Source organism: Carettochelys insculpta, chromosome 2, assembly GCF_033958435.1.
Source record: "Carettochelys insculpta isolate YL-2023 chromosome 2, ASM3395843v1, whole genome shotgun sequence".
In the NCBI taxonomy this organism is placed as follows: Eukaryota; Metazoa; Chordata; order Testudines; family Carettochelyidae; genus Carettochelys; species Carettochelys insculpta.
In genome coordinates, this window is record NC_134138.1 from 39,781,954 (window position 1) to 39,804,040 (window position 22,087).

At 41.6% G+C, this 22,087-nt stretch overlaps 1 protein-coding gene across 5 annotated transcripts in view; it reads left to right on the top strand.

Annotated features, from left to right (window-relative positions):
• LRP12 (LDL receptor related protein 12) overlaps window positions 1–22,087 on the top strand; it is a 93,762-nt gene that overhangs the window by 37,862 nt on the left and 33,813 nt on the right. For 2 of the 5 annotated variants that reach the window (XM_074986770.1, XM_074986767.1), the window contains exons 2-5: window positions 2,616–2,672; window positions 15,318–15,453; window positions 16,129–16,164; window positions 17,428–17,630. In XM_074986770.1, the coding sequence (XP_074842871.1) occupies window positions 2,616–2,672; window positions 15,318–15,453; window positions 16,129–16,164; window positions 17,428–17,630 (432 nt within the window). Of the gene's footprint in view, window positions 1–2,615; window positions 2,673–7,784; window positions 7,916–15,317; window positions 15,454–16,128; window positions 16,165–17,427; window positions 17,631–22,087 lie in introns of those variants that run through there. The other 3 variants (XM_074986771.1, XM_074986769.1, XM_074986768.1) reach the window with 3 other exon arrangements.

Below are 22,087 nucleotides of genomic sequence, written 5' to 3' on the forward strand. Positions count from 1 at the left end.
GGGGCGATATGATAGAGGTATATAAAATCATGAATGGTGTGGAGAAAGTGAATACAGAAAAGTTATTTACTTGTTCCTATAATATAAGAACTAGGGGACACCAAATGAAATTAATGGGTAGCAGGTTCAAAACTAATAAAAGTTTTTCTTCACACAACACACAGTCAACCTGTGGAACTCCTTACCAGAGGACGCTGTGAAGGCCAGGACTCTTAACAGAGTTTAAAAAAGAGCTCGATAAATATTTGGTGGTTTGGTCCATAGATGGCTATTAGCAAGGGGTAAGGTATGGTGCCTAGCCTTTTGTCGAAGGCGGGAGATAGATGGTAGGAGACAAATCGCTTGACCATTGTCTTCAGTTCACCTCCTCTGGGGCACCTGGCATTGGCTACTGTCGGCAGACAGGATACTGGGCTAGATGGACCTTTGGTCTGACCCAGTATGGCCATTCTTATGTTCTCTCTTAAAATAATGCTTGGCTTACGCCATTCTGGGAGTTGAAGTTTACCTCTATCCAAGGAAGCTAGGAGCTACAACTCCTAGAATACCCAGCAGGATATCCTTATTGCTGCACAATTCAGAGAGCTAATCTGGAGCCTTTGGGCTGAGTGATAGCTGCTCGATTCTGGTGAGTCTGTGCAGCAGAGCCGTGTTAGGTTACAAAATCTGACAAAGTGGGTGTTTGCCTACGAAAGCTTATGCGCCAATAAATCTGTTAATTTATGAAGTGCCACAGGACTTCTTGTTTTTGCAGATACAGACTAACATAGCTACCCCTCCTGATACTTTACAGCAACAGTGCGGCTTATAGTACAGGCTCAGAAAACCTGCCTGTTACTAATAACAACAAAACAAATTAGAGGCATAGTAATTTTTTAATATGATTATCTAGACTTCACTCTGCATAAAATGTAGGCAGCTTTAAATTTTGATCTGTCATATAAAAGGTTGTTTTAAACTTAATTTGTGTACATGGTCAAAGAATTAATTGTGGGTTTAATTTTTTGATATGGGTATAAATATTCCTTTCAATTTTGGACATCCTGTTTGGTTAACTGCACAGAAACTATTCAGTCTGAATAAAGCTGTTTGAAATTTTTCAAAATTTTTTTTTTGTTGTAATGTGGTATTTCTTAGAGGAAAAAAAGAAACTCAATTTAGAGGTCTTTTGGATTTTGCTATTGTGTTTCTTGAAAATGTTTATCTCAAATGTAACTGAGCTATCAGAATAATTGAAATTTCAGTGGCCTTTTCAATAAAATTCATTAATTTCATTGAGAAATGGAAACAACTGAGAAATTCTTGGTCCTTTTCAGGTTTTATTTTTTTAATAAAAATAACAGCTCTGTTATAGTTTGCAATACATGATTTTATTTTCTTGAAGTGAATGAAAGAATAGTCTCTCCATCTTTGATGTTCCATTGGTATCGCATAGGACACACTTTTTTGTATCTACGAAACACAGCAAGTGAGCATAGTGAGATGTTTTCTTGGCCATATGCTTTCTAATTTTGTCTTGTCACTTTCTATATGTTTTGCAGGAGAAGAATAAATACAAGAGCCTTTCTTCCCATCTTTTTCCCCCAACTCCATCCCCTCCCCTCCCCCCCGTTTTGGATTAAGAACTCAGCCAATTTGCGGGTGGGGAATTGCGTCCTTTTGTGTCTGCAAAATTTTGTCTTACTGGTCTGGTTCAAGCTGTAGGTTCCTTTCTTCTGAACAATACACAATTCATGAAAAGAGCTGTCTTGTGTTCTTCAGCTTCACATATTGAAAATGGGCTGCTGCAAAGGCATGTGTCACTGTTAGAGGCTCCTAAAACAGCTATACAGGTTTTAAAAAATGCAGGGAAAAGGTAGGGAGAGTGAAAGTTGATGTGGCACAGGGAGAAATGCACATAGAAAAGAAGTGTACATAAAATGGGATGAAATTCATTTAAAAAAAATAGGGAAGTTCTGTCAGAAAAATGTTAACTTAAATTTGTGCTATAGTGTAATGGAGTGGTGGCTGGCAGTAAAAGTATCTTTTTGGTTGACCCTCCATTTGCTTTTTTCCATACAGTCTTTGCATGACACATTTAATTTGCAGTGCACATTGATGGCTAGTCACTGGTTAGATAGAAATTTATCTTCTTGAATAGATGAGCAAGCAGAATTCATTAGCAAAGTTATCTCTCATGGACGTCTTTGTTTGCATAGCAATTGCTTTCCTTAAAACAAAAAAAAATGGTTCATTAAACTGGCTTCCCCTGAAGAACAGAACAACTGAAATAGTTAAAATGTTGCAGGAAATCCACATCTCCCCCCTTCCACCCACACACTTTTTTTTTTTAATGTACTGGAAGTTTTTCAAAATCCAAAAACTTCCCCTCCCTAATTTTCCAGTTTATTCAACCATTCCATACAGACTGATAAAAGTGCTTTGTTTTCATTATAATTGTACAATAGTTTTTTATAGTCTCCCTCAAATGTGTTGTAATAGAAGTGGCCAGGATGTCAAATATTGAATATTAATCGAAGCAGCTCAGTTTTGTTCTCTTTTCCCTAGAAGGGTATCTGAAGAATTTTTACAAATTTTATCTTGGAAATTAGTTTATTCATTATGTTTAATTTTAGGAAATGGTGCTCTTGCAGAACATTCTGAAAATGTGCATATTTCAGGAGTGTCAACTGGTAAGTCATTTTTTGTAATGTTTAAATTTCATGCATGACTTAAATGGTAAATATTGAAAGCCACCTGGTATCTTAAGAAGAGATATTTGGCTATAAAAATTATTACTGCCTTTTGCAGCATGTAATAAGGAATGAAGCAAGTGGAACATGGAAAAATTCTCATAAGATAAAATTGATACCTGCATGCTTATGAACAGATTATGCTCTTCTAAGTGGACTGCTTAATTATTTTTCCATACAAACATTGAACTAAGAGAAAAGTTGGTTTAAGTTGAATTGGTATTTTCTTTCCACAGCAAAGTTTTGTGAAATGAAATTTATTGAAATGTAATTTTGGACACTCTTGCTATCAAAGAATAACAAATCCAGAAGTTACGCATTTTGCTTGATTAGATTGACACAGTACGTGAAACTACTATTCACTTGACTGCACAGTTTCTTTTAATAATTAAAAGAGGGGGGGGGTGGGGAAAAAAATTTGGCGCTCATGAAATTGAGAAACTGGGAAATGCTGGTGTAATATAGGTAATAGCATGGACAAGCAGCGCTAAAGGGTTGCTATGCTCCTTTGCCAATATGTAGTAGTCCTTTGAGTTATGCAAGGGTTGCATTCCCATACACCCTCTCATAACTTGAATTTCACATACGTCAGGGGGCAGCTTTTTTCCCCAGCAGAATGCACATTCTGCAGCTGGGGAAACAGCAGGAGCACCTGGAGCTCCTCTTGAAAGGTAAGTCCTGTGGTTGCGGGATGGGGCATTTGGTGAGGGTGAAGCCTGGTGATGGATTGGGACCATGGGAGGGGAGTTATGGCTGCAGAGGGGGTGAGCCAAGTCCGTGGGTGAGGTGGGGTCGGAGGGGTTTGAACCAGGGTGGTGCGTGTTTGAACTGGGGCTATGTGTAGGGGGGAGAGGGGGACTGAGCCAGTGCCATGCATGCACGGGGGGGTGTTGAGCCAGAGCTGCACGTGCAGGGCACCGGGGTTTGAACCGGGGCCACATGGGGATGGAGGGTTGAGCCAGGGGAGCGGGATTTTGAGTTGCATTTAACTCGCGTCAATGCAAGTTAAACGCAACTCAAAATGGCACATTTTGCGGGATTACTGTACTATAGCACCGTCCTGCCTACAGCCTTCTGTTTTAGGTTGGACATTAGGAAAAAGTTCCTAACTGTCAGGGTGGTCAAACAGTGGAATAAATTGCCAAGGGAGGTTGTGGAATCTCCATCACTGGAGATATTTATGAACAGGTTAGATAGATGTCTATCAGGGATGGTTTAGACAGTACTTGGTCTTGCTATTAGGGCAGGGAGCTAGACTCGATGGCCTCTCAAGGTCCCTTCCAGTCCTAGTATTCTATGATTCTGATTATATCCGATGAGCTTTTTCTGAGAAGTAACTACCATTTGTGCTGAATTTCATGTTTAAGTGGATAAATGTCCCTGAAGGGCTAGGTGACCCTCAAGCAGTCTTTGTGTGTAACTTCAGTCTGGAGATAAAAGGCTAGTAGAGTGAAACGCTGTTAGGTTGGCTGTGGGCAAAGTTTTGGATAGCTGATACATATAATTTAAGCTTTTTGTGTTTTAGGGAATTGACCCACTGGTAAACATATAGCTAAATTAGCAACTGTGTAAGAATCAATAGTGCAAATTGGCTGTTTGTTGCAGTTTTACCTTTTCATTGTTCTACACAATGGTTTTGCAATGTATGCACACTATGCCTCCTTTTGGGATGGAGTAGGGTTGTAGTAGCTGTGTCATTATGTTACCACGTGGACCTGGAACTTGACAGTGCAGCTCAATGATCAGCATCAAAGCGGCTAACTTTGAATTCAGGGCTACACATCCTAGTGGCCAGATTCAGTATAGCGGCCCTGGGGCTCAAGACTGCATGGACTTAGTAGCCCAAGTCAGATCCAGCCACCATAGATGGATGGTGGCTGGGATAGGAGGATTTGGGCCAACTCAACTTGCTCACACTCCAGGGCCCTCTCTGCAGTGATTACGTTTGCCACTCAAAAGGGTTCTGCTGCAACAAGCAAACTTTAAACAGGTGGACGATATCTTTCACTCCACCTCCCTGGACCACATCCTGCTGTGGTTTCAGAAGCTGTGATCTTGGTTTCTGGCTTCCCTGGCATGGTTAGCATCCTGAAAGTCAGACTGCCACTGGTTGATTGTAGGTAGCAGGTCTCTGAGATATCTCTGGTTTCTGCTATCACTCCTGATCTGGAGCCTTCACTGAGCCTGCTTCCTCGTTGGTGGCCAGCCTGGACTGAGCTGCTCTCCTTTATACTAACGCAGCAGTTGGAGCATGCTCAGAAGGGTCTGAAAGATAGGATTTTCTCCACCTATAGTGTGAAATTAACTGTTTCTCATGTAGTGAGGAGTATACACACCCCAGCGAAATGGCATGTGAGAGACTTCAAGCAGCATAATTAGAGCCAAGTAAAATTGAGAGGGAGGAGATCTAGCTACTATAATTTCATGGGAAAACTCCCATTAGTTCCTGGGAACCAATGCCATTTCCAAGTCATCTTTTCAGAATGTTGCAGCCAGGCTGCACACTCGGCTCTTGCTTTTGCTCAGCAAAAGAGATTTACAAAATTTGAAAAGCCTGTTGTTGGTTGTTTGTATTGTGCTATGGTGTCATGTGATTAAAATTTTCACGTTAAATGACAATACACTTTTGTTTAGGTAAGTTTCCGGTCAGTTGACCCCCTCCATCATTCTACTTCTATTTTTTTCATTGCTTGTTGCGTGAACGCTTTTTTTAGCTGTAATTTAACTTGACATTGCTGTCTGTGTCAAAGCCCCACTCCCATGCTTTGTGAAAATTGGCTTATGAAAATGAATATGCGTAACTTGAAGACATCCGGCAGCAGGCAGAGGGGGTGGGGATAATGGACTGGCAAGTTGCCTTGTTCAGGCACGATCAGGTCCTAAAAGGGCCATACCAAGGAGGTCCAGCCTGTAATAAAAGTATTAGGGAATATTAGGAGTGTTGGAGAGGTTAAAGACAGCCATCCGCTTATGCAGTGGTTTTTAGACCTTTGCTTTGGTGATCCCAGTCACACAGCAAGCTTGAGTGTGACTGTTTACTATCAATGAGAAACACATGTTTTATAGTTAACGCTATTATAAACAATGGAGTAGAAGGAGGGTTTGGTGCTGGCAGCTTGTGACACCTTCCCCTTCCTAGTAACAACCTCATGACCCCCTAAGGGGTCATCAACTCTTGCCATATAATGTTTTTGTTTTTGTACAGTAGCTGCCATTTAAATATTGTATCATTTTTTAAAAAATCTATTTTTTACCTTTAATTACATTCTCCATTTCAAGAAGTGATTTTTTTTTTGTAATCTTTATTCTCTTTCAGAATGGTAGATTTTTTTTTTTTTTTCTTGAAGCACACCCACTGCATAATTGATAAACCTGACTTTAAAACTGTCTACTACTTTGACAGTTTTGTTTACCTGTGAATCTCTTCTCAAGGACAAATGTATATTCATAGATTCCAGAGCCAGAAAGGAACCATTGGGTTGATCTTTTCTGAACTTCTGTTTAATTCAGACCATAGGATTTCCCACAGTACAATTCCCAGGAAAAACATGGTTTTTTTTTAAGGAAAATCTTCCAAGTTGATTATAAAATTGTTGTGAAGGGGAATCCAGCACAATCCTAGGTAACTTGTTGTAGTGGTTGATTACCCTATTAAAAATGTAGGAGGTGTTTTCGGTCTGAATTTTTCTAGCTTCAGCCATTAGAATTTGTGGAAGCTAGATTAATCCCAACAAGCTACAGGGTTAAAAGAAAAGGAAGTATTATTTCACACAACACTATCTGTGGGATTCCTTGCCCTGAGGATGTTGTGTAAGCCAGTTCTCTAACAGGGTTCATAAAGAACTAGACAAGTTCTTGGAGGGTAGGTCCATCAGGTCTGTTAGCCAGGATGGACAGGCATGGTATCCCTACCCTCTTTTTGCCACAAGCTGGGACTGGAGAATAGGGAATGGATCACTTGATGATTACCTGTTCTGTCCATTCCCTCTGGAGCAACTGTCAGAACACTGGATACAGGGTTACGTGGACATTTGGCCTGACCCAGTATAAGGTGTTATGTAACACTTTTCACCCATGCATATATTTATAGATTGTAATAACTCCTTAACCTCTTTGTTAAGATGATTGATTGAGCTCTTTAATCAACCACTGTAAAGCATGTTTCTCAATCCTTAAATCATTTTATTGGTTCTTATCTGAATTTTCATTTTTCTCAATATCCCTCTCCAATTGTGGACATTAGAATTGGAAACAGTATTCTAGCAGCAGTCTCATCAGTACAAAAGGCAAAGGTAATGAATCATCACAAAGGTACGGAAGGAGAGGAGTAGGTTGGATATTAGGAGAAACTACTTCACCAGGAGGGTGTTGAAGCACTGGAATGTGTTGCCTAGACAGTTGGTGGAATCTCCATCCCTAGAGGTTTTTTAAGTCACGGCTTGACATAGTCATGGCTGGGATGATTTAGTTGAGGCTGTTCCTGCTTGAAACAGGGGGGGGCTGGACTTGATGACCTCTTGAGGTCCCTTCCAGCTCTGTGATTCTATGATCATGCACCCAGATGAACGTGATTTGTTGGAGGAAGAGTCAACATGACTTTAGCAAAGGAAAAGCATGCTTCACCAATCTATTAGAATACTTTGAAGTGGGGGTGGGAGCGGAGGGGGCAGGGCAACAAATGTGTGGACAAGAGGTATAGTGTACTTGGGCGTTTGGAAAGCAGTTGATAAAATCCCTCACCACAGACTCTTAAGCAAAGTAAGCAGACATGGCTTAAGAGGGAAGGTTCTCTCATGGACTACTAATTGGGTAAAAGACAAGTAACAATGGTTAGGAATAAATGGTCAGAGATACAGTTGAGTACTTTGGTGTCCTTGAGGGTATGTCTACTCTGCATTTAGATATTGGCCTCCGGGCTGTGTCAGCAGATTTGAGCTTGTGGGGCTCAGGTTAAAGAGTGATTTAACTGTCTAGGAACTCTTCACTGTCTGTGGTTCTCAGTAGCATCTGTTTGTCCCTTTCACAGAAAAAATCTTTTCATCCAGCACAGCTATTTAAGCTTCATGTGCAAGAAGTTCCATCTGGCTTCAGGGGAATGAAAATACACCATGGAGGCTGAAAATCACAACCACTGTTCAGTGTCAGGCTGTAATAAAAGCTCATGAGTGCTGTACCTGAAAAATGTAAATGTCACATTTCCTTTCTCATTTCCATTCCAAACTCCTGTTAGCTGCCTCTGTTTTGTTGTTCCTGTATTGACTATCAAGTGACTTTTTATATTGTCTCCCTACTTAGCTCAAATTATTTCCATCCCTCACTACTAATGCATGATTAACCACTCGGAGGCATTGAACCTCTACAAAGGTCAAAGTGTTTCTGTTCTTGACAAGAATACTTGTTAACTCTGTCACTGTCATTTGCTCTCCCATATGTGGGCTTCAACTACAATAGCCGGGTTCTTTCTCTTAAGTCAGGAACACAGGAACTGGAATATAGAGATTCTACCTATGAATCGGGGTGGAGAACCTTTTGCAGGTTGCGGGCCACTGACCCGTGGACAAATCAATCTGGGGCAACAGAAGTGAGACGCCCTCCTACCCCCACCCCCCAAAAAAAAAAACCGCTATCTTTGATGTGGTCCTCCAGCTGTGGGTTGTGGGATCTGGGTGGAGGGGAGGGTTCAGGAACAGGCTGGGAACTGGGCGGTCTGGAGGTGGGTGAGCTGGTTGGAGTGTGCAGGAGTAGGCTGAGGGTTTGGGTCTAGGTGAGAGGAAGGGTCCAGGAAGGTTTGGGGTGTGAGCCTCTAAGGGAGGAGTCAGTGGGGTAGAGCGGTCTGGAAGGGAGGGTGCAGGAGCAAGGTGCAGATGGGGAGTCTGGGAGGGAGGGTGCATGAAGAGGGTGTGATGGGGGTCTGGAGGGGAGGGGGCGCAGGAGCTGTCTGGCAGTGAGGGTCTGGGCAATGGAGGTGCAGTGCACATGGCTCCATACCTGCTGCTCCTGGGTACCACCCTCTGCTATTCTGATTGGGCAGAATTTCAGAAGGAAGCTCTGGGCAGGCTGCCAAGGCTGATGCTGCTACCCTCTTCTCCCAGCTGGGAGAAGAGCAGCAAGCAGCAGCAGAGCCAGGAGCTGCTTCCTGGCCCCCATCAAAGTTCTGGACTGTGGTTTGCCTGATCCAGGCCAAGAAGCTTGGGGGCTCCTAACCCTCCACCTCTCTGCATGCCGGATGCCATGAAGTGGAGCCTTGGGGTTCGGATTCAGACAAGCCACAGTCCAGATCTGGACCACAGCCCAGGGGTTCCCAAACTCCTACTATAAATAAACAATATGGGAGGAGATTTTCAGAGGAGTCATTTGGAGGGTAGGCACCCAAACTTTCTTTCTCCCTCCTACAACCCCAATGGGAGTTGACTAGTATTGGCCCTTTGTGCCACAGAAAACTTCCCTCATGTTTTTCAGCATGCCCTTCTGGTCTCTTAATAGATCCCAGCACCACTGGCTCAACTTAGCCCCTCCTCAAAGCTGCTTTTCTCTCTGTCTGATCTTTATTAAGCTGTAGGGGGACAATTCCCTTCTTTCCTCAACTTTGTTTAAACAGTTCAGGGGAAAAAACCTAATCTTTTAACTACACAAATGCAAAGCCTGAAAAGGGGGACTTTTTTTTAGTATTATTCCAGTGTTTTCCAAATGGTGTTCTGTGGAACCCTGGGTGTTCCATGGAGTGAAATAAGGGTTCCATGAGAATTCCTCTGTGGCTCCCTACCCTGCTGCTGCTGAAACAGTAGAACTACAGTTAATTGGTTTAACGGCCACCAGGATGGTGGGAGGGATCTGGCCATTAAGCCAGCTTAATTTAATTCTATTATTTCGGTGGCAGCAAGGCAGAGAGCCCCTCAGTCACCCCACTACTTCTGTGGCCTCACCCTCTTCAGTGGAACACTTCCATGCTAGCCTTCTTTCCACTGGGCACATGTGACCGCCCAGAGTAGGCTCCCCAGCCAGGACCATGGATGGGTTATGCCTGTGGTCCGGTTTGGGGCTGAGACAGATTAATTCTGGGCATGCGGGGCAGGGGGGGGGAGGCTTGATGCTGATAGGCGCTAAGCCTGGGGGTGGGTTTGGGGGCTGAGGTGTGTGAAGCCTGGAGATGTGGGGCAGGTTTCGGGACTGATGGGGGTAGAACCTTGGAATGGAGTTCCACAAAATTCTTTCACGTTTATAAGGGTTCTGTGGCCAAATAAAATTGGGAAACACTGTCTTATTCGGAGCTTGGAAAAGGGAAAGCTGTACTTTTTGCCTCTGTCTCACTCCCTTATCACATTCCTGTGTCTGTCCACCATTATCACTCTTCTTTCACTTCCCATTGTTTACTTGTCTTTCAGTGCAACATTCTGCCTTTACACGCCAATGCACACAGTCTCAATTCTTGCTCCTGTGTATCCATCCTCGTACATGTTCACTTCCCCATGATAGCACTGGGTGCAGCCCCATTCAGTGGAGTCTGTTTGACATTAATTTCACTGAAAGCAATAGAAAAACAGCCATTTAAACAGGGAGAATATGGGGGGAACAATGAATGCGTCAGCAGCTGAAAGCAGGGTTGGAGCCAGCACTGTGCGCCTTCATACATGGCTGTGGTCCTGGCTGGAGCCTCCCTCCACCCCATGGCTGTGGCTAGGACTTGTGCACCCCTGCTTTCTATTTGGGGTCTGAAGCCAGGGTTCTGTGGTGCTCCTCCAAATCAGTTGCAACCAAGGTTGTGCTCCCTCCTCTCTCTGAGGCTCAGCTGTCATTTCCCAGAGCCCTGCCTCCTCTTAATAAAGTCATAGTGATGTTTCTGTTTGTTTATTGCCTATCGCCAGTCGATGACTTGATTCTTGCTTTTCATAACACATCTCCTCAAGCTTCCTGTAGGGAAGCAACCACCATTCACTGCTCTTCTGATGTTCTGCAGTATGTTAGCTTGTCCCAAAACTGTTTTAGTTTGTTCTTCAGGTAGCTATCATGTATAATCCAAGTACCATTTTATCTAGATTGTTAAACCAGGTATCCTGTACTGAGAGACCACTTGCTACAGCAGACTTTATAGTTTAGAACTTTTCTAACCCACTTACCCAGTAGCCTTTCCATTCATAAAAACTTGAAATAAATTCAACTGATCTGCAACACTCTTACAACATTCTTTGCAGTTTTCCTTTGCACCTTCCATTGTGACCAAACTGCATTCCCTTGTCACATAGCTTAGGCATGTCCTGCACTGCTTTCTGATAGACTTGTCTTTTTATCCAGCTGCTCTGTTTCTGTAGCATTACAACTAACCAGCACAAGTCATTCTCATACTCCTAAAACCACCATTAATGTAAAGTGCAATATTGTAATTCATAAAATGTCTGGTATAAAACAAAAATAGGTACAGTTTCAGAATGTTTTCTGGCCAACTGGCAATTACCATTTGCTTCCAGCACATCAGCTGCTAAGGGTCATTTGAGTTGAATATGGTGTACCAAGAGTGACTTTTAGAGAAATCAACTCACATGCACAAGTGCCAATTAACAAGACAAACTGGATGTGTGAAAGCTTTGTAAAACCTATTTATTCCATTTGCAAATGCGCAAGCTTCAGCGAAATACACATTTCGTAGAGTTAAGAACTAAGCAGTGAATTGTCTGGCATGTCACAAGAACATAAATGTGTGTGTATATAACTTTAAAGACCTATGGAATGTTAAGTACAGTGAGTTTTGTGATCAGGAGGAAGTTTTATATGTGTTTTTAAGACAGAACTGTTTGGTAGGGTTTCCGTCTTGTAATCGTCTCCAGTGATGTGAATGATAGGGTACGATAGTGTTAAAGTTCTCTATCTATGGCAAAAAACACTCTCTTCCTCAGTTCAGGAGGGAAATTCCCTCAGTGATATGGAGAAATAACTGCTAGAATTTTATGTCTGGGTTTTTTAGTTGTGGGTTGATCAGTCATTGTAAAATCATTTTAAGATGAAGAATAGGTTGTGGTGGCTTAAGATTTCTTTGTTCTAAGTGCCGTGTCTACTCTGAACTATACAAAAAAGTTCATCCTAACTGATGTTTTAATGTAGGGCTTTTGAAACAGTTAGCTATTTTAACTTAGGGCCTGCTGCTTAGCCTGCCACCCAGGACTGCTGCAACCCTGGAGTCCTGCCATGGGCAGGAGCTTCTGCATCCTGGCCACTGGTCCCTCTGTAGCTGGAACTGCTCCAGCCTGGCATGGCTGGCTAGTGCTAAAGTTCACTGCCAAGATGAATAAGTGGAAAGACAAAGGCAATTATAGCAGGAATGTAAGCATGGTTTCAAACACAGAGGAATGCTCTGAGACTATCTGTATTGTAGAATTCAACACTTAAAGCAGAAAGATGCTTTAATTTGTTTTAGTTTTCAGTGTAAGCAATGAAAACCTTAGGAAGTAACCATGTATGTTATAGGCTCTCCCATACTATTTTCTTTTCAGAACAAAACACGCATACTGTGGATTGCTTGTGTGTCTGATTTACTTAGGACACTACCAAATTTGTGGTTCATTTTAGTTAATTTTACAGTCATAGAATTTTTAAAATATTGCATTTAATGATTTCAGCTATTTAGATGTGAAATTTAATGGTGGTGTAATTGTAGGGCTCATGGTACAAAAGAGAATTTGTGTGTGTATTGGGTTTGCAAGGTTATTGTGTGTGGAGTTAGGGTATTGCTAGTCTTCCTTCTGCACTGTTGCTCGTGGCAGCACTGACTTCAGGGAGAGCTGTCAGAGCTGCTGCCAGCAGCAGTACAGAAGGAAGGTTAGCAACACCATAACATACCATCCTTAGTTCTGCGCTGCTGCCTGCAGAGTTAGGTTCTTGATCAGCAACTGCCACGCTCTGGCCATCCAACTCTGAAGACTGAACAGAAGTAAGGGTAGCAATACTGCAACCCTCTTAACATAATGTTATGACAATCCCCTGTCTACCACATGAAATAACTATAAAGAAAAGCGCATGCAAGCCCAGATTTCATGCCCCGCAATATTTTTCATAGCTGTGAATTTGGTAGGACCATACTCGTGCACAGTAAACGTAATGCATGCTTTTAAGGCATTGAAACAATCTTTCACCATGTTACAAAGCCTTTTCCTAATACCAGTTTGTGGAATTTGTTGATTATGTAACTAATATATTCTGCAGCTTTCTTACTGATAATACTAAACTGTCAGAAATATCATGTAGATGGGAGTTTTTAGACTTGTGTAACAAGTGAACATTGTTTTTGGTGCCACCCTTTACACAAATGACTTACTGTAAATGTTTTTAGCAAATGGCAGGAAGAGAGTGATTGCAGATAGTTGTGGAATTTGCTATGGGGGTGGAAATGCTGTATCCAGAATGGGAAGCAGTTGTGAGCCTTAGTTCCTTAATAGATCAACAGCTCTTGCCTGTCTGGGACTGCCTTTTTTATTTAATGTGTTATGCATACCTTATGTATATAGAATTTTAGAAAGTCCAGCTCCATATGTGTGATGTTTTGGTGGTATTTTGAGGTTTTAAGTGTTTCACTTGCCCTGATGCTATTTATGTAAGCAGATTTGAAAGTTTCTTGAAATGCATCAGGCAACAATTTTTTTGTCATGTTGCAAACATGCAAAACAAAAAGGATATTCTAATTTTGTGTATTTCACTTGAAATATGCTACTGACAAAACACAGATCTTAACTAAAAATAATGAAGTACACATAAAAACAATGTTTAATATGCTTTCTATGCATTTTCCTGTTAATAAGATATTCAATGTAAATTTAAAAAAAATCTTGTTATTCATTGAGTCTGATTCTTGTCAGTAAAATGACTATTAAGCACAAAAGTGTGTATTTCAGTGCAAGCACACAGAAATGTATTTATCCTTCCAAAGTATAATAGGGGAAGAGCACCACCTATGGGGTTTACCAGAAACTAAAACAATTAACTTTTACTAGGTGAAAAAAACCTAGTAAAATAAAAAATATTGAATAATGAATAAGATGTTTATTTCAATATTTTGTTTTTTTCAATATAGTTAGTTGTCATATGTATACCATAAGGATGTCACCTCTTTATAACTCATTTAACCAAAAGCTTTTAAAAATTATTACTTTATTAAGCAATACTTACATTGTACATAAAAGTATAGAAAAAAACATGGCTGAAACGGGGTTTAATTATATGTAGTGACTCCCTGGATCATGAGAGCAAAGCTGAAATGTTTTCTATAGTCTCTACAGTCCAGAGGTGGAATGAGTCCCAGAAGTAAAAGCAATTAAGCAGGCAGGTTTGGACAAGTGCCTTTGTGCAGAGGTCAAGAAGGGATCCCCCAAATGTGTTCTGTGAGGAGGACGCTGATTTCCTCTCTGGAGCATAGGAGTTTCCCACTAGGTAGTATTGATAATGATCTTGCGGTTTTTCACCTGCCTCTGCAATGTGTGGGTCAGATAGCTCACCAGGATCATCAGACTTAACCATTTCTATGCTATCACTGGGGTCTCAGACATTGTTGCACTTCTGCCCCCTCCTGTTTGCTGCCTATGGCAATTAATAGTTTCATCTCCTGTGAGTTGTAATATTTTGGCCTAATTTCATTTGTCAGGTTTAGTGTGTGGATGCAGTGTAGTATTGATCTGTCCTAAATAGTCTGTCAGACTGAATGGTCTGGTGAATCTCTCTGACCTTAAACTCTAATATTGAACACAATTGGGACTTAACTTCAAAGTATGCGATATCATGTGAGGGAAATTCACTTCTGTGCAGGCTACTTAAATCCAATTTACTATTCCAAATATGGCTTAAGTGGTAAGTGGTGCTGGCTCTCCTTACAAAGTTCAAGTTTATCTATTCATTATATTTTCATTATTATACTCTTTTCTAATGCATCTGTCAGCATAGTGCCTGAGTACCATAGTTCAATTTTACTGAAAGTTTGTTATGTCCCAAATTACTATGTGCCATTCACTTTAGCTAGTAGTGCTCTCTTGAAGGTGAGCATACCCCAAGCAAATCAGGAGACAGATTTTTCAGGGAGGTTGCAATTCTGATATTTAAGAGTAGCTGAGCAAAGGAGGAAGAGTGTGGTGGTATGCTTTCAAAGAGCTTCAGTACACTCTTCCCACTATTTTAGTGTGAATTGGATAAAATTGCCTGCTGCTGAAAATGTCATCCTCTGCACCAAAGTCCATTATGGGGGTAATGCTATTCCTTATCTGTGATAACTCAATTTTACAGATGGGGAAACTGAGGCATATCTTGGTTGTAGCAAGTCTGATGGTATGGAGGAAGTTTGCTGCAGTTGGGATTAAAGGTTGAACATGGACTGGAAGTCATTAATGTTTAACACAAGGAGACTCCTCTTTCAGGATGAGGGCTCTGACAAGTGCCTTGTATGGGCCACACTTGTTGCTGTTATCCAGACTTAACGTTGTTGTTTCTACGGATACGATTTTAATCTGAGAAAGTAGGGTTTATTATTTTATTTTCTGATAAACTTTGATTAACTTTGTTTTGCTATTTTTTTCAATTTGTAGTTAGTCAAATATCTCTCACTGTCTCTTTCAGCTTGTGGAGATGGTCCAGAACAAATTAGAGCATCAAGTGGAGTAATCACAAGTCCAGGCTGGCCTTTTGAATATCCTGCCAGAACCAACTGTAGCTGGTATATCCATGCAAACCCAGGGGAAATAATCACTATAAGGTAATTTTATTACTGTACCACCCTGGCGTATTGAATATTTATTAATTAATATAAACTATTGATCAGCTTCCTTTTGTTCAGAATTCAGTACTTGTATAGTTAATCCCAAGATCCAACTTCGTATTTCTCTACACTTATTTTGCTGATACTTTGGTTTGTAGCATTTGTCACTTGGGCTCAATTTTGCAATCTTTGTTCTCAAAGTCCCAGATTTTTAGAAGAGTGCTGGACATCGCAGTTCTCCCAACAGTAATGGGAGTTACTGAATACTGAGTTGGTCTTAAATATTTGGTCATTTTATTTAAATACATGAAAGGCTTCTGAAGACCAGAAAGACAGTTTGATGTCTGGGTCTGGGCACTTCTTCTAATGCAAAATTCTCATAGAAATTGGAAGTGTGGAGAGCCCAAGTATCAGTTATTCAGGGTTTATGTAAGTGCACAAAAGAAGGCATAAACAAAGTGCTTATTGTATCAATGTCAAATGCAATGCCTGCATTCAATGGTGAGTTATAATGGACTACCTGGTCATTTTAATATAATCACTGGAACTGAAGAGTGAGTTGCTGGAGCTTTTCCATTAAGAATTTATTTTGGCTTACTCTTTTTAAATCACAAGTTCACAATAGTCTTCATGCTTTCACACTTACTATATTTGCTTTTAATTTCTCTGTAGCACAACGATTCATCTGTTTTGTCAGGATTTTTTAAGGTACATGGAAATTTTAAAATGCTGCAATGTTGATAAAATTTCATCTTACGTCTAAAATAGTTGCGGGCAGTAGTTACAAATTTTGAAGAGGTTTACTTTTGTTTTATATCAATTTAATATACTTCGTAAATGTATAGAGGAAATAATATCCTCTCTTCTGTACCAGTTCATATTCCCAAGGTCCCAGGGAATCAAAATCCTGATTTAACATCGTTATAAATTAAAACTGGCACTGTCCATAGTCCACAGTGCTGATTATGAAATTGCTTTAGCTGCAGATTTTGTTTTTTTAAATACAAACTTGCTGACCCAAGAAGAAAGGAGGGTTCTATCAAAATAAATATTTGGCTAAGAGTGTTATCTCTTTTTTTAAAAGTGTTTTTCAGTTTAGAGCTTTTATATCCACCCAAATCCTTTATTGCAGCAGCATGTCATGAAGTCGCAGGTTACAGTGGGTGCAGCTGCTAAACCACAATTTTTTTTTCCAAACTCTTTATTCTAAGTTAAGTTTATAAGACTAATTATACATCAGTGCAAGCTTTCTTCTTTCCATCTGTTGTGTTTTATTAGCCATGCCATTTCTGGTCCAATGCTGTGTTCTCTGCACTGGCCTACTTCTGCCCAGGCAAATAGATGTGTTTGGCTCCCATCCATATCATTCCGTGGTAATGGACTCTTGTGGTTCAGTTATATTTTGAGTTTAAGATCTAGCGCGGTTTAGTCAACTAATGTGGACAGGGCCGCATCATATTTAAGATCATAATTCTCATACAGTTTGTCTCCATTTACAAAAGCAAACCCAACAACAGGAAGCTGCTTGAGCTGAAATAAAGCTGACTTTGTTTAAATAAAATCTTCTAATATGATTTGAAAATCATTAGAGATTGGACCTATAAAAAGTATTTTTGCTACCAGAAAAGTTAAAATTGCCTTTTTAATGAAAGTTAAAATTCTGTCAAAAAGCTTGCCAAGTGTCAGGGGTAATAGCCAAACTGCTTGGAGAAAAGGGAATTACTGGCATGTGGATTTCTAGGATCCTATAATGAAAAAGCTATCTTTATTACATGATTACAAAGTAGATAGTAAAATTCTGTCTGCAAAAAGGCAATAAGGTCTTACTGACCTTCCCCTCCATCCCCCCCACGTCTTCAGGCCAGTATAATGTGCTTCCATTCGTTTCCATCTTAAACAGCAATAATTTAGTAAATAACTTTTCAAATAGCCATTGCATTAGCAAAGTTTGACTCTCTGTATGTTTTGCAGTTTTCAAGATTTTGATGTTCAGGGATCACGGCGATGCAGTTTGGATTGGTTAACGATAGGAACCTACAAGAATGTGGAAGGTTACAGAGCATGTGGCTCCTCCATTCCATCACCATACATCTCTTCACAAGACCATGTTTGGATCAGGTTTCATTCAGATGATACAATCTCTAGGAAAGGCTTCAGATTGGCCTACTTTGCTGGTACGTTTTAAATAAAGATCATTAATACGTTCTATCATTACATTAGGTATTTTTCTAGTCTGTATCTTAAAGCCTGCACAGTCCATATCAACAGCACACAAAATGCGGTATCTTGTACATTCAGGTAATGATGCGTTGCAATGGGAGAGAAACATATGTTGCACACACTGTTTTTAATACCTTGAGAAAATTTAAAATACAACTGCAGACACTGAGTGTATGGTAATGAACAACGTGAAAAGAACTTTATTATAAAACAGCCTATTTAATTGCATGTACTTTTAAAAAACATTGCTTACAGTTGAAATTCTCAAACTCAGAATTGAGTAATTTCAGTCAAGTTTTTAGCTAAATTATTTCAATTGTATGAGTTACCTGAGTACTTGTGGAAGGAGGAAATACTTGTTAGATACCTAGTTTTTAAAGTTTATTTTATCTCAAATGGCTATAAATATAAATTCCAAACTTTGTATAACTGACTGTGTAATGCTGTTTGGAGGTGGACCAGGTGAACAGGTTGCATGCAAGAATGCACAATTAAATCTTTTGGATAAATCCGTTCTGTGTTTATATGACCTATTGGGTAATCCACAGTAGGTAACAGACTGAGGTTACCCAGTCTGGTGGACAACTCTTGGGCTGTCACTTCTCCCATAGTTGAGAGAGGGAAGTTGGGAGCAGGGCAAAAACTAGGTCCCCTGCTGCTGGCCTTGCCACTGGCTGCCCCAGGCCCCTTTCACCCCCGCCCCACCCCCAGACTGCTGCTGGGCTGCTGCTACTTCTCTACTGCTTCTCCCTGGCTACTGCCAGTCCCCCATCACCAGCCCAGCTGGGGGTCTGCCCAACTCCCAAATAGCCCCTGCTCCAAGCCACTGGATTTTCTGGTCTGGCTACATCTGTGGTTCTGCAGACCACAGGTGTTGCTGGACCCCAGAGTACCAGATTTCAGAGGTGCAACCTATGATAGTAAGGGTGTCTTGTCATGTCAGCAGATGTATGTATATTTGATGGATTACTTAAAAAAGGGAAAAGTTCATCTCATTAAAATACTTCAGCTATCCAGATATAAACTAAATTAGTGCATTCTAGAATTAGATATTGCACCAGGAAATGAGGAGTATACTTGATTTGGGTCAGCCAGATCAATGACAGGACTTGATCATTAATCAGTTGGGCCTATGGGAATGGAGTGCATATGTGTCCATATCACAAAATCAGCTGATGAGGAAATCTGTTTAGGCCACCATTACACCCCGCATTAATTAGCATTATTCTTGGCAGATTTAGTGATGATAAATCAAAAACCAAGAAGGGACTCTGATCATCAAATCATGACTTACTGTATAATACAGACCTTTTCTGTTTGAACTTAAGAATCTCTGGTAATGGAGAATCCATCACATCCCCTATTAAAATGTTTCTCTGATTAATTACCATTGCTGTTAAAAAGCTTATGTCTTATTTCTAGTATGAATGTGGCCAGCTTCAACTTTTTCCTCTTCGAGTGAGTGACGGCACTTACACACACCTACAGTGGAACTGGTGTGCACCTCATGCACAGATATTGGATATTTTCTTCGAGTGGTCCCTGGGGTGCTCCACATCTGCTGTCAGACTCACTCTGGTGCCGCAGCCATGGGTAGCCAGATCACACATGCGCAGCAGTGTGAGGCTCCTTTTGTGCTCTTTTACTTGTGTACACAGTCCAGCTAAAACCAGTTCCTTCCAACGGCCCATGGCTGCAGTCAGAGCTCGTGTTCTCTCCCCTCAGGCCTGTTGAATAGTAGTTAAATACCTGTTAATTGTTCTATTATTATTCATACTTATCAGAGTTAGTACTTAGTTGTTTACTTAGCAGTTTTAGTACTTTTTTTTTAAGGAGTTTTTCGTTGGAGTTAAGCATTTTAATCATGCTGGGGCCACCCGGTTTTAAGAAATGTGATTTGTGCCACGAAGCTATGCCTGTCTTGGATGGACACTCCAGACGTATTCACTGTTTGAATAAGGGACACATACCACAAACGTGTCCTCACTGTTCAAAGCTCACGGCCAAGACTCAGAAAGATAGCGAGATGCTCCTAAAAATGATCCCCTTTGATAGGGTGCTTTAGTCTCCTGGCCAGACAACGCCTCCCCACTCAGAGCGCACCTCCTCTCCTGGCATGGGGTCTCATAAAAATGTGAGATCTTCACCCGCTTGATCCTTGCCCTTGTTACCTAGAGGCAGGACAAGGGCGCAGAGGACCGTGGCACCACTGCAACCAGCTCCCTGGAAAAGCAGCCAAAATCCAAAAAGTTTTTGGCTGTGGTTCCATCTGAAAATTCCAGTACGGAATCGAGACCCAACCAAGCACCACTGGCACTGACTGTGCAGCCTGTGGCACTCCCAAAGCATTGGCACCGATGAGACTGCCAGAACTGACCTTTTCTCCTGAGTGCTCTCCTCCTCTGCTTTCAATACATTCTCCATTCCCTCAACAACCCCCGTCCATTCCTTCTCCTTCCCACAGGCTACCCTCACTGTTTCTGGATCAGCCTGATGAAGCCTTTCGTCACTCAAGACATATATCATTGTCTCCACCACCTTCCTCCAGATTGTCCTGTGCTATCTGCTGTCTGCACTGTCACAGCCAGGATTACTAATATAGGAACTCATCACCTGGTGGGTATTGTTACTACCAGTCACATCATCATACTCACAACCATCACTACTTTCATGACTACTGGCGCTCTTCCACTAGGTCCCTAGAGCAGTCCTCTGTTGGTTGGTCCCATAGGCATTCCAGCCTCTCTATGCGGACAACCAAAGCTCAGCCTACAACCCTCCCCTCCACCCCCCATCTGAGCCAGAGGATGGCCAGGTTCCACAGCTCTAGGACAAGCCACCACAGGCTTTGCCCACATATGTCCTTCTCCTCACCAGACAAGGCAGTGATTCCAGGTGACCTTTCACCACCTGATTTAAAGCAGTTCCAAGAACTGTTTAAAAGGGTAGCAGCCAGTGAGGCCTTTCAGATCTCAGAGGTGCAACAAAAGCAGTGCCACCTTTGGAAAAAATCTAAAGTCTGCCACCTCTTCAAAGATTGCAATACCTTTGATGCTGTAGCAGAGGCTGTTGATGACATATGGTAGACCCCAGCTTCAGCCCCACCCACCAATAAGAGGGCAGCTAAAAGTATTTCATCCCATCCAAAGGCACGGACTTTCTTTTCAGCTACCCTCTACGCAATTCCTTAGTTGTAGAAGCGGTTCAACAGAGGGCAAAAACACCTCAGTACAGAGCTTCTGGATCTGATAGACTCAAAAAGATTAGATTTGTTTGGCGGGAAGGTTTATTCATCTTTCACACTCCTACTCAGAATGGCTAACCACGCAACCCATTTGTCGAATCACAATTTCGACAACTACACAAAATTGATTGTTAATGGACTACCTCCCAGGGTCAAAGAAACTAGTACTACAGTCCCTTGTACACGAGGGTTATGTTGCATCTAGAACCGGGGTGTAGGTCATGCTGGATGTTGCCGATATCGCAGCATGTTCCACAGCAATTGTTATGCGTCATGCATCCTGGTTACAGTCTTCAGGAGTGCCAAAAGAACTACAAAATAAAGTTGAAGATTTGTCTTTTGATGAAATTAAGCTGTTTGCTGCGGCCACAGGTGACATCCTCCACTCAAGTAAGGACTCTCGAATGACTTTACATACATTAGGTATGTACACACCACCACAACATCGAAGACGATACCATCCCTTCCAGAGGAGGTATGATTACTTTTTCCATCGCCCACAATATCAACAAAAGGATTTAGATCATAATCACAATAGACAGACAACGACACCGTAACCAGCTGGCCCAACCCATGAGACAGCAGGCTTGACAGGTTGGTTGCGGACTGCCCGACTGTTGCCATTGTCTCACACCCTCCATACCCACTTTCCATCACCGTCTTCACTAGTTTTATGACCTTTGGGCTAATATCACATTGGATCATTGGGTCCTGGAAATAATCGCATCAGGATATACCATCCCCCTCCCCTCCTCCTACCACCCCTGCCACTTTGTCCCTCTTCAGGGACCCCTCTCAGAACACTGTTTTAAGGGAGGAGCTGGATTGCCTCCTTTCCATAGGGGCTGTGGAACAGGTATCAGAAGAGGTCAGAGAAGGAGGATTTTATTCTCGTTATTTCCTGACCAAGAAGAAGAGCGGCAGGTGGAGATTGATACTAGACCTACAAGCTCCGAACCAGTACCGTCGCAAACAATGGTTCAGGATGTTCATTGTCGCTTCCATCATTCTTCTGGTAGACAATGGTGATTGGTTTGCAGCCCTCGACCTACAAGATGCCTATTTTCTCATCACCATTCATCCTGCTCACAGATATTTTCTCCGCTTCACGGTGGGTGACGACCATTTTCAATACCAAGTCTTACCTTCCAGTTTTTCGACTGCCCC